Raw genomic sequence first — 12,778 nt, forward strand, 5'->3', positions numbered from 1 at the left:
TGTGGAGAAAAAAGGGTCCCATAACGAATGAAGTTTGTTCATACGCGACTCGAAATCCTCTTAAACGCCCCGATTCTTTGAGACGCACCCACTCACCATCGTAGAAAAGTACTACCGTCTGCAGAGCTTTCGCGTTGAGAGAAGACCAGATCAGAACACTCAATCCTTGTCCTATTGGCGCTCAACTGAGAAGCTGACCCATTTTTGGCTCCCAAAGTCCTTTATGCTGAAATGCCACTTAGCGTAGGATCTTTGGAAATTAATGATAGGCAGAAACCATATTGGAGGAGTGACAGTGAAAGGGGGAAAGGAAAGCAGAGGCTGTTTATCAAACATGGAGAACTGAGGTTGTTCTGACACTTATTCTTTTAGTCTTCTTTGGAACTTGAACTTGATTCTTGCTGTCTTTTAAAGTGATCGAGGACCGAAATTTCGTTCTATGCGCTAGATTTTAGGCATTTAAATTAATTATGAGCTTACCTACACAGAGTTAGGTCTGTTAGTGGGACGCGGAAGGTGAAAATTTACCACTTTGGATGGTTGAGAGCAAAGTTTACGTTGGTAAGTAATAGCACTTCATGTGTTAGATCTAATACTGAGGGTAGGTAACAGGAAACTGACCTCGCTTTCCTCTTGGAGGTGATATTTTGTTGAAGAAAAATGCTCTAGTATTGTCGACAAGGAAATATAAATGAAGACTTGAGCGCTCAGCGCTATCGTTTATCCTGGTTTTGTCTAGTTGATATGATTCTGTAATACATACAAAGTTTCTTTGTCTTCCACCAACCCTAGGCAATCATGAGAACATGTTGGAAGGGAGAAGACCAGAACCTCACCTACACACATGTGAGAAAATAAATCTACCTGGTCAATACCATCATGATCCTCCATCTATTCAGTTCCTCGGCCCCGCAACCTCATGCTTAAAGACCTTGATCGTGGCCTCTTCCTTCTTCGGTCCCTGCCCGAGCGAACTGCAACCTTTCGAAGAACAATCTCCCCTCCACCTCCAAATCATCAAGCATCTTCATCGCCCACCCCTCCGGCGTATTGAAGACTGTTCCATTCCTCAAGTTCCGCTGCTGAATCTCGTCCCCCTTCAACTGCGCAACCCTCCACACCTCCGCAGCATGTCGATTCGCCGACGCCAGGGTGGTAAACATCTTCTCATGCACATCCGTCCTAACAGCCCCAGTCTCGAGATCCCTCGTTCCACAATCACCAGATACAGCGACCTGGGCAGCCGCGTATTCGTCGGATCGACGCGTTCGGAGGCCACCGCGCCCTCGACGAGCTCCTCGATCGACACCTCGACCGCGCCGTACCCGGCCGAATCGACGACCTGAAGATGCTCATAACCTCGAACTCATCGCCGCCCGTCTGCTTCTGCAGGTGCTGGATGCGCCGGAGCATGCGGCGGATGACGCGGTTCTTGTCGATGTAGGTGCCAAGGATTTTGCAGTCTGGGTTGCCCTGGGGGCGGTGTCATTTTGCTGGACGACGTGGTAGCGCCAGGAGGTGTGTTCGGAGCCTTCTTTGGGGGGTTTGGAGGATGAGGAGGCTTCGTTGGTATTGTTGGCATTTGGGACTTCTGCGTCATCGTCATTATCGCCGGAATCAGAATCCCTGTCTTCATCCTCGTCCCCGTCCTCGCAGTCGTCATCATCTTTATCAATTTCCTCCTCCAATGGGACCAACAGCGCCGGGTGGACCATCTTTCCACCCTTCTTTGGATGCTTGGGCGTGAGATCCCTAACATGTTGCTTCGTCACCGTCTTTCCTCCCGTGTCTGATCTCGTAACAATATTTGCGTCTTCCCTTGCAGTCTGCGGGGCATGAAAATTAGTATATAATAGAACAGGAGCTGCAGGACGACTAATACTTGGGGCGCACAGTGCAGGCTGTGGTGTCCACACTGGACGGCTCGATAGCTGGAATCGGGGGAGAGGGAGTGATCGGATTTCGGTGTACACGGGGTAAGCTTCTCGTCTGCTCGTCCCTTTTGGCGGGCTTGTATGGGGAGAATCGATGGGCTGACCGATCTGACGTTTGTGAATGGCCATTGCTGAATCCGACTGTCGAGGAACTGACGGGTGATTCATCGTCGCTTGACAGAGTTAGACAAGGAGGACGCTCTTTGGTGCTCGCGGCAGTTGGGATTAGCGACTTGGGAGGGAGTTCGTCCTCGGACTCTACGAGGTCTGCGAACAGATCCAGTGTCTCTTTAGGCGCTTTGAAAAACGATTGGCCGCGTTCGCCGGCCATTGTTGCTCTCAGTTGAGTTTAAAACGACATCCAAGATGCGGGGAAGATGTTGGAAAGCAAAATATTGAATGAAGTCTAGATGAGAAGAAGATAGTCGGCTTGATCAAAGATAAAAATGTCGATAGCGCATCCAGTTGACTGCCGATGCCGTTTGACAAGGTGAGAAGCGATATTCCAGAGTCATCATTCACTTCCTCTCATTGACCGACCAGGAGAATCCCGCCTAACTGCGATCCTGGCAGATAGGCATGCTCCGATATCTACTCACTTTGGGCCTATGTCCGTCAAGGAGGAAACCGAGGAAATAGCATCGCGAGTCTGATGGGAAGGAACCTTCATTCCATGCGTCCAGGTTGGACGTACTGTGAAGGAGAGGTAGAGCCATTTCGGAGAAGAGTAAAATAGCACATTCGCAGGAACATCGACTTCATCTAGATAGTAAACGTAGTGCTCCTCTACAGAGCACGAGAATCAAAGTAACAACGGAAATGAAAAGTTGAAGTCGATCAGATCCGACCCATATCGCGCCCCTAAATATCATCGCACAAATAAATCTTTCAAACGAAACGAAACAGCAAAGGAAAAAGAAGAAAGATACAAAAGTCAAAAACCACTAAAACAACCACGACATCAAACAACTAATCTAAGCTATAGAAAAAAGCATCCCACACGTGCTCACCTTCCTCAATGTCAACAAATACCATATAGAGATATAGAAAACAAAGCAAACAAATAGGGTTTTGCTTTTCGTTCTCTTGGGGTGTATCTGTGTGCAACGAGTTCGCGATATCCTGGGCCGAAGATAGGTGGAGAGAGCACAATAGCATCCACATGGTTACGCAAATTACGTCCCATCCTACGGGAGAACGAAAAAAAATATCGAATCGGAAGAGGCGAAGACAAAAAATTGGCTTATGTTTCGGAGTTAATTAAGCATCAGATACTAATGCGTGACATGGTTAGGCAGTCTATCTATAGGTAAGTAGTTCGAACTACGAGCATAGTACCCTCTAGCTCTACCTCAGATGACCTACCAGGTATAAAGGTACTTATCCGCAGGCAGGTCGCTATACATCCAAAATCTGGGTTTTAATTTCCCCGCTTACTCTGCAGACACAAGAAAGAGAGATCCACCGTCAGAAACGCAATCCCGTGACCTTCGCATCTGCAGTTAGAAATAGAAGTTATAGCCATTCAGCCCGGTGAACCCATCATTAGTAACTCAATGCGAAAACCGTTTATGCTCGTCTTATCACCGTTTTACCTGATGAGAAGATCTCAAGAGAAGGGCCCTGAAAAAATACGCGGCTATGTCTCGAGCGGGGCCAAGCCTCTTATATTTCCTGAAGAAAAGACACATGATACAAGGCACATAGGGCTCGCTATCTGTGACACTGCAGGCGGAAATACTGCTCAGGCATCCGACAGCTGAAAAGCAAGGGTTATGGGGAGACCCGGAACTCTAAAAGATTAAAGTGATGACAGAATCAACCTTCCTGGAAAGGAAGTAGTTAGTATGGCGACAATGTGGAGGATTAGTGTGAAAAGAAAATGGTAGGAGATTAAAAGCAAGCTCGACAAGGGCTTTAGAAGCCGAGTGACTTGGTCGTACATGCAAAACGTTGGGGCTGATTTCCAGGGCGTGCAGTGTTGCAGCAGCACAAATGAGGTCACGAGGCATGCAAAAGGATAGTGCGCAGGGTTCCGGATTCGAAGACCAGCATTAACATATTCAGGATCGCTTCGTATTGCCTGTGCCTCTCTCTTGGAACCGTGAGGTACGGAGTTGTCGGGGAAAACAACGGAAAAGAATCCACATGAGAAAATCGCTGATAAACGACGCCGCGGTTTGTCGGAGATGAGGAACTTCCGCGAATAAGATTGAATATCTTTTGCGCTTAGACCTGGATAACCCTAAGTGTTAGACGTACAGTACAACAAGCCACTAATATGTAGCGATGCCTGGAGGAGCAAATATCGCAATCGGAACCGTTACTCCGTGATATGCAACACATAAGCTTGGTGCAATAACATGCAAGGTTAGTAGTAAGCTGAATCATTAAATAGAGCAGGTTAAAATCTGCAGTAACATGTAGATGTCTGGATATGGAAAACTCGATAGACTACAAGAATTCCACTGCATCTCAACACTCTTCCTGGATAACAGACAGCACCTATCGTATCAGATGATGGAGAGATTGGAACCAGACTGTTAGACACGGCCAATCTCATGGGCCATTAAGCGACCCCGTGGAGTTCGCTCGGATATTCGTGAGTTGGTAGGCCAGAAATGTAGTCTGTGCCCTGCAGCCGTAGCACGCGATATCGGTGGAGTAGAGTGCAGAAGAACCTTAAGTCGTTCAATTATACCACCAGGACAGAAGTCTTTGGAATGTAGCTGGGAGTACAGTTACCGTTATTGAGTCCGATGCATAGGCAGACTCCCGAGACCGGTGCGAGTTGGGCTGCTCGGAGTAATGCTTCAGTTAGCCGAACTCAGAAGAGCAAGCGGACTCAGTGTCTGGCAGAGATTTGCCTCCCCCGTACTAGCAAGGCTCATAGCGTGTAGTCAATTCCAATGACCCATGGTTGTAGTGCAACGGCGAAAGTTACACTTCACTTCTTTATGTGATCTTTAAGCATGGCACTATCTGTGCAAGCGCATGCATACCTATCCTCACCCTCTGACTTTGCTTAAAGGATTCTGCATCCAGTATCCGACACATAGAGGGTCTATGAAGCGTACACTGCTAAAGTCACTGCTATAGTAGTAGACTAGAGCGTCCCTAGCATGGAACTGCCGTCCGGAGCATTAAAAGGTCATACGACATAACACCGCCGGCCATAAGTTGGCCTTCAAGACGTGATCCGCTGAAACAACAGATCTCGAATACCCTGGGTGCTGGGGAAATCTTGCAAGATATGCGAACGGGTCTACAACCGCAGCTGCCGGCGCACGAGGTCGACGCACAGCAGGGTATTGTACAGGGAATTTTCCAAGGAAGCAGAACTTTTCAGCCTTGTCCTTTTCATGGTTTGACAGCGCTAGCGTGTCCGGTCGATCCGCCGTGTGAAGGTGCCCCTATGAGCTCGCTCCCTGGGGGCCTGTCAGGCTGCACGGACGATAAACGATGCACTGCATATTAGTAGCTCGTCTGCGCACTTCAGCCATGCTAGATAGACGAATTAGATATCTGATCGACGCTTCTTTATATCTCCATTGTTTATTAAAAGATCTCATTTTTAATTAGTAATTCAAATGAATCGCTCTCGGATATCCGAAGGATGACGCTCGGCAGCACTGTGATAAGTCTTCCCGTAACCCCTGTAGCCAGTACTTGACCCCGGAGGGGTTTTCGGGGTTTGTTTTGTCTGTTTCGGGGTTTTCGGTCGGGGCTGCCAGGTTGTCAACACGGCAACTGCATGGACCACTGTCAGTTCGCACGTTAGGGGAGCGCCAGCAAGCACGGAGTGCGTTAGGCACTCCACCGCCCTAAGGATGCTAGTGGGCTAGACCGCAGCAATAATATGTCGAGCATATCGTGGCGGGGTAGTGAGTCGCACCTTGTAGACTTGGCCTAAGCTAAAACGTAAACATATTGTGTGGATATAGCACTAAGAAGACATGTACTGTAGTTTTCTTTTGTATGCCGATGACCCCGTAAGTGACACGGATGTTTAGACGCGGTAGACAATACCCTATGGACTAGGACGATGGGCGGAAATAGCCTCTAAGGTTGCCGTTGGGTTAGCCCCCAAATTAAGGTCTTCCAACGCTATGATACGTCTAGAACCTGTCGGTATTGTATCTGCCCAGAGGCTGGGATAGCTGTTAGCCAATAGCAACGTATGTCTGAGAAAAAGCGGTGCGATAATAGTCAAGCATGGACAACCTGGCTGTGTACGGATGCCGTTATGCGAAGGCCCACAACTCAATGGACAATGGCAATCTGAGAGGATCGCAACAGCGTATTCGAGAGAATTTCTTGGTTTTCTTTGTTGGATATTGGGATTACGCTGGAGATTCTCTGTCAGCAACCCGAACAGCCCAAAGAATTAAAGTACGCTCGCATAAAACCGAGCAAATTCCCCGAAGAGTTTCTGTTCGAATATAAAAAGAAATTTTCGTTTTTATTTTCTGTTCGAACTAGAAGATTTCAGCCTAAGTGAGTGAATTAAGAAGTTGAGATACTATCGTGCATTGAGTGGCTTGTCCATCGATGTCGCTTCAGATTCGCGTAAAAAAAGGTAAAGCTTTAAATGGGGAGTTCAAGGAATCAGATACCTGGATGGATCGCAGCCACACTATATGTATACGCCAGGTAAGTGCATATGTTTGGGACATGCTAGTTGTTTAGATTGGCCTTTCTCATGGGCAGGTGCCAGCGTGTTGGCGGGGTGTGGGGATGGAAGATTGTGGGTATGAAACGAGGAAAATCTGCGGAAGCGAAAAGACTTCGATTATTGTCTCATTGACACGTAGTGGTCCAGATACCACTCTTGCTAAAAAGGAGACTATGGATGAAGCTGTCTGCAAGACCTGCTTTTCGGGACGGACAGCGTATGCGAACCGGGTGGAGCTGGGAACACGACAGACAAAGACCTTGGCTTTAGGAACTTCGTTTGCTTTGTCGTGGCTGATTCTACAATTGTATCATCATTGTAACTGTGCGGAAACTGGTAACTTACCATCCATGCAGCCTAAGTTAGCGGCGACAATGGGGCCTACCTAAGAGATGGAGGGTAAAGATGAAGGGTCTCGAACGTCGATCAGCCCGTATCCTCCTCAAAGCATTCTCGAAGTGCGCGTCGGAGCTGGTGAATAAACCTGCCTAACATGCAAGACGCAGATAGCTACTTGATCCGACGAGGATGCAAAGAACATCGACCCCTCTTCTGGGCTACTCATATCATGTGACAAGATCAATAGCAGTGCCATGTCTTCCTCTATGTACGCGAACAGAGTAATAGATGAAATTATCAGAGGTACTTAGTAAGTTGGAGGATAATGCGAGTCGTGCATGTACACTGTGGATCTGAAGTAGCAGTGGAGCAGGCGGAGATGACCTAGGTATGGGGTGTGCGGGACGAGGACGGGGCGGAGGGGCAACCTTCACGCGCGTGTTGGCACGAGAAGCGACGCCTAACGGGAATGCCTTGGGTGGTTAAGTATGTCCCGGTACAACTCCGCTATCTGCGGCGGGAACTTCAAAGCGTTTGCACATTAAAACAGGTACACAGACAGGCACAGGCCACAGTACTAATCGAGATCGTGGTTATTGATAACCCATGGCTTTCAAATCGGCCTTGGTCCTTCCATAAAACTTCATAATTGAGACGGGAGGATGAGACCTGGTTCACCAGCAGTACAGGTGCTCTATTTGGTAACAGCGCGCAATAAGGCCGCTATACATCTACTGGGCACCATGACACAAATTCCCAAATAGCGATGCGGAAATGCTGGCGGCACGCCGCTCGATGGCGATGATCAAGACTGCGTTCTTAGAATGTCTCAAACCTTACCATAGTCTGGTCACAAATGCTGAAAGCGGATGCTACGCTCACACATTATCACACATTTGGACATTGAAATAATATGAATTAGCGGAAGACTCGGAGCTTTGGCGCACGGCTCATATCTTCCGGACATTTTGCTCCCGTGTATTGGTAGACAAAATAAAACGATTTCCCCCTCCACGGCCGGCGGCAACCAGGTCCAGATATATAGATCCCGCTGACGCCATGACTTATGCAATGGCGTGCGCAGGCCAATGCAGAATGTCTTGCTTCAGGGCAGACGTTCCATAAACCGTTGTACTGTGCCGATCCTGAATGTCAAGGGATGCTGGTTGGTGGCAAGGCGTCAGCCAGTCGGAATATGAGACTCTCAGTTTTCAATATTGAATTCGTAGCCCGTAAGGGAGCACAGCTGTGGCGACGTTTCTAGTAATAGAGCTTCCTAATCGCCAGATAGAGGCGGGATCAGGAAAATTCCAAGCTTCTAGCCTGCCCTCGAGCCTCCCGGAGTGGATAGCGGTTCTGTTGGGGCGCGGCAAATGCAGGCCAGGCTTTCGGAAACCTTACCAGAACCGCCCACATCGAATACTGGCCGGTGAGTAACCTTGGGAAGGGTCTGGCTATAGATCCTTGGGGATGCACCCGGATGTGCTTCAGCGCCTGCATGGTATTGGTTCGAGTTCTCCTATTCTGGTGTTTGTGGTCCTCAGGCGTCTCGCCGTGCGGACAGATTCTGTATATGTACAAGTCCGCCGGAACAACATTTGAACAGGATACATAGCTCGGGAAATCATGTTGCAAGGTCGTTCTTGGGACACCAGCGAAAGCCAAAGCGCGTTCGGGGTCAAATTTTCGCTGTCGGGGATACGATTATGTGAGCTTCCCGCTTCGCACAACGTTGATGCTGCAAGACACGACAGCTACGTTGTCTCTGGCGGTCAGTGAAGCTCATGGAACATTCAAGCAGAAAGGCATGACAGAGGAGGAGTTGGAAAGGGATAGAGACCTAGGTATGATCTCAAGTGTTAGCAGGGACGCCTCAGGATACCTCTACCAGGGATCAGGAGCGATTAAAGCGACTTAGCGACGGGGTTTTTGTGCACAGACAGTTACCTTATCAAACTTTGTGGAGGGACCCAGATACCCCGCCATGGTATAGGATAGGACCCTCATGTACAGAGTACCGGTACATCCATCGTGCGGCGCCCTGGCCATAATGATCAAAGGAGGCGAATGTTCCGTGCCACCCTGGCCGGATGCGTGTGTGGTGGAGAAGCTCCGACGCTCCCAGGCCGTTCGATCGGTCTATCAGGACTCGAATGCAGTCGGTTCTGACAGGGTTCCGTAAGACACCCTTGTTATCGCATTTTCATCGTCAGAGCGGCGGGCGGCAAGAGGGCAATAAGCAGAAGCAGTGGCCACTGCCAGAAGCCGCAGCACCCCACTCGCGCGTCTCCCTCCATCACACCACTGGGCCGCCTGTAACTTCTTCTGCTGCTCCTATTTCTGCTCTTCTCATACTGCTCTCCATCCTCAATATCCAAATTGTCCTCATCCTTGACCCTAGTTACATTCTTCGTGCTTTGCCTGGTCTCCTTCATCGTCTTCCTTGGCTTTCCTACTCCCTAGATGTCAGATAACAGGCTTCCTAAAGGTAGTTGAGCATGCTTTCCTTCTTAGACTATATCACAACTGCATAGCGCTTGTTTCCATCCCCATTGTGCTTTGAACTACTCGATTTCTCTGGTAAATGGATTTACAGTACTTTCGATGTCCTATTTGACGTTCATGATATGCTCTTTTCTCTTCCCAATCCTTTATTTCTGCATGCCCTTCAGATCTAGTCCCGATCACGGAAGACAGCCACCCTGCTGCTTCCAAGCATAACTCCTTCATTGTGGCCTATAATATTTAACAGACCCCTTTCCCTATCAGAGGGGTGGACCGCTATCGTTATTTGTGCATACACTCGTGGCTTCATCGTTTTAAAGGATATGGATAACGATGTTATCCCTGCTAAACCGTCTCATGCGAGTGGCTTGATCATTCCATACTTGAATGACCAATTGACTGATTTAGACACAGGTTTCAGTTGCAGGCATTTTCTCTTCCGAATCCTCGTTTAATTGCTTTGATATCTCTTTCTTTGGATTTCCTTTAGCGGCTGGTTCGAGGATCTGCTCAATCTACGCCCGTTCATCATCCGCTTGTGTTTCATCACAAGTCGGCCGGATGCCCTACACTGCGCCCTTTCAGCTGTCTTCTCCCGCTCACCGTCACCACAACTTTGCCTCTGATCACTTTTCCCACCACGAATTGCCAGAATCGGTCCCGAGGTCGTTGGATCGACCACATCTTCCTCGTTCCTACTCCTCCACGTCTTATGTTCACCGTCATCGAAGAAGTCCATCTGTAAGCAAACCGGCGAATTTTTTGGGAGTTGAAAGCTCTGGTGGAGACTCTTTATGGTCCGACAATACCGTCGATCCTAATGCAAGTCTCCGACCATCACCACCGCCGGTGAATAATGCTGCAATCCCAACCGGGGCCATCATCTCCCCTCCTGAATCTGCTCTTAACTCCAGTGACGATGAAGAGGCATTGGATAAGAAGAGTGAGACAGCTACATTGGCGGAACTGAAGGCTGCGATAAGGTCGACCCACGAGATGTATTTGTCGCCAATACGACCGCGTAACATGGAGAAGGTCGGTGAGATTGCTGGTTTGCAGTCAGGTGGGCCGTCCACAGCTTCTGCTCCGTCAGAAGGAGCTTCTCGACCACTGCTTTCCAACGAAGGTCGGAGGATATCCCACTCACGGTCGTCCACCGAGCCTACCATTGCAAATGTGCAGACAGATTCGCTCAGTGCTTCCCCCAGTGATAGTGATCGAGATGATGAGATTGAAGTAGCCCAGAAGCCACCAATGGTACGCAAGAAATCAGGGGAGCTTGTTCGACCAGCTCTGCGCCCGGCCTCCGCCAGGAGGAGACCCTCTAGCATGCCTGGAACCCCGACCTTCTCGAAGGCAGTACACTTCGACTCCCAACTGGAATATATACGCCATTTCCTACAGCTTGACAAGCCACTGGCAGTGAGTGCTGATACTTCCCCGACCGAGAATTACAACAGTGACGAGGGGTTCCCTTTTGGTAATGATGACTTCGTGGCCGGATCTAAAGCTCCATCCTTTGTGTGGGAATTACGACTCGTTAACTTCCCAAGGGATCCTTCGTCGCGGGCACATATGCCAGTCCGCCTAGAGAGAATTTTTCTGTCGTCGGACAACAAGCATCTTATTGGATCAGTAACTGTTGCAAACCTCGCGTTCCAGAAACATGTTGTGGCTCGATTCACCTTGGACTATTGGAAGACAATTTCTGAAGTCGCAGCGGAGTACAATGATGATGTCCGTCGCAAGGATTCACATGACGGATACGATAGGTTCAACTTCAGCATCAAGCTGTCTGATCAAACGAACCTCGAAAAAAAGACCATGTTTATCTGCATCCGATACAATGTGAACGGTCAGGAATTCTGGGACAATAACAATTCCATGAACTATCATGTTGAATTTGTTAAAAAGCCAAAAGCGAAGGATGAGAAAAACAGTGTGCCAACGCTTGGGGGTCGTCCTACACACGCACTTCCCCGTAGTAGGGTGCCGCCCGTTTCTAACACCGCCAGACCGCGCTCGATGCCTCCGTCATTTGATGACTTTCCTTCTGGAATTGACAGATACCGTCATTTTAGTCGATCTAGTGAGAATGCACACGTGGAACCTGCGTTGTGGTTGACAGAGTCTGCTTCACAAGACCTCACACCAGAATCTCTAAGGCAGATGAATAAACCAGCTCGACCAGCCTTCGGTAATCGCTATGACTTTGGAGCATCATTGTCCGCAGCCATTCAAACAAAGAATGTGGCTCAAGACCGGACAATTCTATCTGTGAAAGCAGCTAAATCAGAAAATGCAAATTCCGGGTTACAGCAGCACAAACTTAAGCGAGAGGACCGCGGGCTTCCTACAGGAAAGGTCACACCTATGAATGCGCCTTCCATAGAGGTAGCCTATTCCGAATTCTCGAAGCCATCTTCCATTATCTCGAACAAACCACACCATGAATCGTCCGTGTATAAGGAGCTAGTGGACAAGTATTGTTTCGTACGTGATATCTACCTTGTGAGATTGGGCACTCAACTAATTAGTTATCAGTATGAGTCTTCAAAGACTTCTTCTTCCCTCTCGAGACCGGTCCCGGCAGCTATAGCAAAATATGAGGCCGGTAGTGTCTCAAATCACAAGAATGCTCCTTCAAATGCTGTTACTTCTCCATCACCCTCCCACAGAGAGACCACTCTATGTGCGGATCCGGCTGTTGCTACAAACTCCAGTCGCTCCTCTTCTCCGTCTTCTCCAAACCTCAGCTCCCGTGCCTCATCGCCGGTTGCCTTTGGTTTTCCTTATCACCAGCCAATGCAGAGCTCGTTCTTGGCGGAGTCTCAGACTCCCACGGCTATTCAGGGATGAATGGACCTCTCGATGACCATCTAGGTCTTAGTGCGTCATCTTGTCAGCGTGTTCTTGCGTCTGTTGATACAATTGACCTGCCTTTGGAAGCGAGCATTGATTACCAGGGGCTTTAACTGGCTTGCGGGAGAAGACACATTGATCTATTTCCACTACTTCATTGCATTTCCATCGTCTCGATCATCGCTCCGCAGGTATTGTGTGATATTACCCTCGACATAAGGGTCGGCTTTTTGACTTCTCAGCCACTGAAAGTTCGGTGTTTCGACCTGTGATGGAACCACAAAAAGCATGGAAAACTTGCAAGGTTATCAGCTTTTTCTCATTGCATCTTTTATTTGCATGTATGGGTTTTAACGCAGGTTTCCCGTTCCTGTTTCTCTACTTATTCTTTCTCTTCTTCTTTTCGTCTGCCTAAAATTCAGTTCATGCATTCTTCTATGACTGGCGATTCTACGAGCGGCTG

At 48.7% G+C, this 12,778-nt stretch overlaps 3 protein-coding genes across 3 annotated transcripts; 2 read left to right on the forward strand and 1 right to left on the reverse strand.

Annotated features, from left to right (window-relative positions):
* Window positions 1–798: 798 nt before the first annotated feature.
* On the forward strand, window positions 799–1,346 carry VTN00DRAFT_6727 (uncharacterized protein; the record flags this gene model as incomplete). Its single annotated transcript, XM_069433395.1, has 2 exons — window positions 799–846; window positions 900–1,346. 2 exons carry the CDS (start codon window positions 799–801, stop codon window positions 1,344–1,346), a joined length of 495 nt encoding a protein of 164 aa, XP_069286781.1.
* A 6-nt stretch (window positions 1,347–1,352) lies between these two features.
* Window positions 1,353–2,265, reverse strand: VTN00DRAFT_6728 (uncharacterized protein; the record flags this gene model as incomplete). The annotated part of the gene is made up of 2 exons (XM_069433396.1): window positions 1,353–1,826; window positions 1,894–2,265. The coding sequence occupies 2 exons, from the start codon at window positions 2,263–2,265 to the stop codon at window positions 1,353–1,355; spliced, it is 846 nt and encodes a 281-aa protein (XP_069286782.1).
* Window positions 2,266–10,014: 7,749 nt separating this feature from the next.
* On the forward strand, window positions 10,015–12,312 carry VTN00DRAFT_6729 (uncharacterized protein; the record flags this gene model as incomplete). Its single annotated transcript, XM_069433397.1, has 2 exons — window positions 10,015–11,946; window positions 11,998–12,312. 2 exons carry the CDS (start codon window positions 10,015–10,017, stop codon window positions 12,310–12,312), a joined length of 2,247 nt encoding a protein of 748 aa, XP_069286783.1.
* Between the last annotated feature and the right edge of the window lie 466 nt (window positions 12,313–12,778).

This window comes from Thermoascus crustaceus (assembly GCF_041956765.1).
Source record: "Thermoascus crustaceus strain CBS 181.67 unplaced genomic scaffold VTN00scaffold_4, whole genome shotgun sequence".
NCBI classification, from domain to species: Eukaryota; Fungi; Ascomycota; class Eurotiomycetes; order Eurotiales; family Thermoascaceae; genus Thermoascus; species Thermoascus crustaceus.